At 32.5% G+C, this 2,116-nt stretch overlaps 1 protein-coding gene across 1 annotated transcript; it reads left to right on the top strand.

The window, feature by feature from the left end:
* Nucleotides 1-682: 682 nt before the first annotated feature.
* On the top strand, nucleotides 683-1,753 carry LOC128988327 (uncharacterized). The gene is made up of 2 exons (XM_054409511.1): nucleotides 683-837; nucleotides 1,361-1,753. The coding sequence occupies exons 1-2, from the start codon at nucleotides 709-711 to the stop codon at nucleotides 1,547-1,549; spliced, it is 318 nt and encodes a 105-aa protein (XP_054265486.1). The 5' UTR covers nucleotides 683-708; the 3' UTR covers nucleotides 1,550-1,753.
* Nucleotides 1,754-2,116: the final 363 nt, after the last annotated feature.

The following is a 2,116-nucleotide window of genomic DNA, read 5'->3' as shown; positions in this document are numbered from 1 at the left end:
GGCACCGCGGAGGCTGGCACACGGGAAAGGTGTCGGAGGTGTGTCGGTTTGGAAGGGTGTTTGTTACCTGATGTCGGGCGTACGACAAGATGTATTATAAATATTTTTATTTAAAACTCGATTTTTAAGGTGGTAACGTTTGACTGACAAACACTTCTCGCTTCTGCCATTTAGTGTTGAGTGTAGATAGTTTTCCAAATGTGTGGAGTAAATAGAATGTTAAATTGTTAGCCTTATGTAAGAAATAATGGATAAATAATAATATCTTAATAAATTAATTTAAAAACACTTATGGTGGACTTAAAAGCGCTTTTATGGCATGTCATTTAACGATGACGTTGTTTACCATGAAAACAATTTGTTTAATAAGGATATTTGTACATTTATATCTGAAATTCATTTATATCATAAAACTACTGTTTGTATATTTAAATAAATATTTAGCGCTGAGCTGATAATTATCCTTGATGATGCAAGGCTTATCGTGGCGTGCAAAAACTCTTGATAGGGATTATCATGGATGCAGCATTAGTTTATCAAAACATAATAATTTGCGTAACCATTACAAAGTGCAGCGTTGCAGCGTGTGTGTTTAATGACTTCCGACTGATAACGTAAATACCACGTGTGGAGGTTAAGGTCAAAGACGTCATATCTTATCAGTATATATATAGATATATAATTCGCGCACACAAAATCATTATCATCATGTCTTCCTCCAACGCGCTGACCACACCCTCCACCTGGGACGTTTCCATCGTCGAGGGATCAGGCCTGGAGAGTCTTGAAGACCTCTACATTATCTTGAAGGCAGTGTTCCCTCAACCTAATGTTCAGGTAGGAAAAAAATAAAAATATTATTGATAAAAAACTTTAGATTTATAAACGTTATACTTTATATCTTTAAAATGTTTTCAACCAAATTCACCTAAGATTCAATAGTGATGATATGTTATATCACTATCTGATAAATACACTGTATATTAAACTTATTTGCAAGTAATAATACCCTAAATTAAATAATCATACTTATGAATTAAATTATCAATGTCAATTTCTATTTTTATATCTACATTTTGAATTATGATTATTTCAAAAATGATTGCCCAAAAAACTAAATTGTCATTGTATGGAACAAGAAGGCTTTAATTTATCGTTTCATGTTCATCATTATTTTCTTTGTTAATTAATGTTTAGGTTGATTAATTATTTTTTTACCTATAAATTAAACTTATGACTAAACCTATAACTAAACTTTGATATATTTCTAGATAAGGTACAGAAGATAACAGCACTTAATTTATTTTAACACACGTTTAAAAATATTATAAATTAATTTTATTTTACATGTTTGTTTAAGTTTGAACGGAGGGATGACCAAACATACAGAGTACGGCTGCCGTATTGTGTGAAGCTCACATCGCTCCAGGCCAGGTTTGGGGAGTATGCTGGGGCAGTGACAATAATCTCCGCTGCGGCAGACCTCACGTTGGCTCAAACCAGACGCCTGGCTGAGCTGCGCTCGAAGATCATCAATAGTAAGAGATAGTGAAAAACCATCAATTACTATAGTACAATTCATCGTAGGGACTAGCCAATTATAGAAAAATACATTTTATAATTTGAATAAGAAATACTCCATATCATTGTCAAATATAAATTACTATTCTATTGTAATCTGTTAACGATGCAAAACTATCTTGCAACGATTAAACTCAAATTTTGTAAACCATGTAATACGTGGTACAGAGAATCTGACAATCACCCTGCAAGTAACACTCATTTAAAAAATACATTGGGCTATTTGCCAATTATTGAGACCGAGTCTGCTGCAAAATGTAGGCTTAAAACCTATTACTTAACAAATGGTGAAGGATACATCGATATAGGTAATTTTTTAAAATATCACACGAAACCTTTGATTATTTCAAAAATTCAAGAACACCTTCTTAAGTCGAAAACTCTGAAATGTAATATTATTTTAAAATGTATCTATGCAAGAACTGAAGGAGAAGAAGATGAAATCAAAGAACTGTCATTTAAGACTGCAAACGAGCCCATACTACTAGGTACAGATCTAAACACGTATTGTAAAAACGCTTTTGATAAACTTTTA

The sequence above is a fragment of the Macrosteles quadrilineatus genome, unplaced genomic scaffold (genome assembly GCF_028750875.1).
Source record: "Macrosteles quadrilineatus isolate MER2022 unplaced genomic scaffold, UCM_ALF_1.0 Scaffold_3__2_contigs__length_128488019, whole genome shotgun sequence".
Classification (NCBI taxonomy): domain Eukaryota; kingdom Metazoa; phylum Arthropoda; class Insecta; order Hemiptera; family Cicadellidae; genus Macrosteles; species Macrosteles quadrilineatus.
This window is presented reverse-complemented; position numbering and strand designations above follow the sequence as displayed.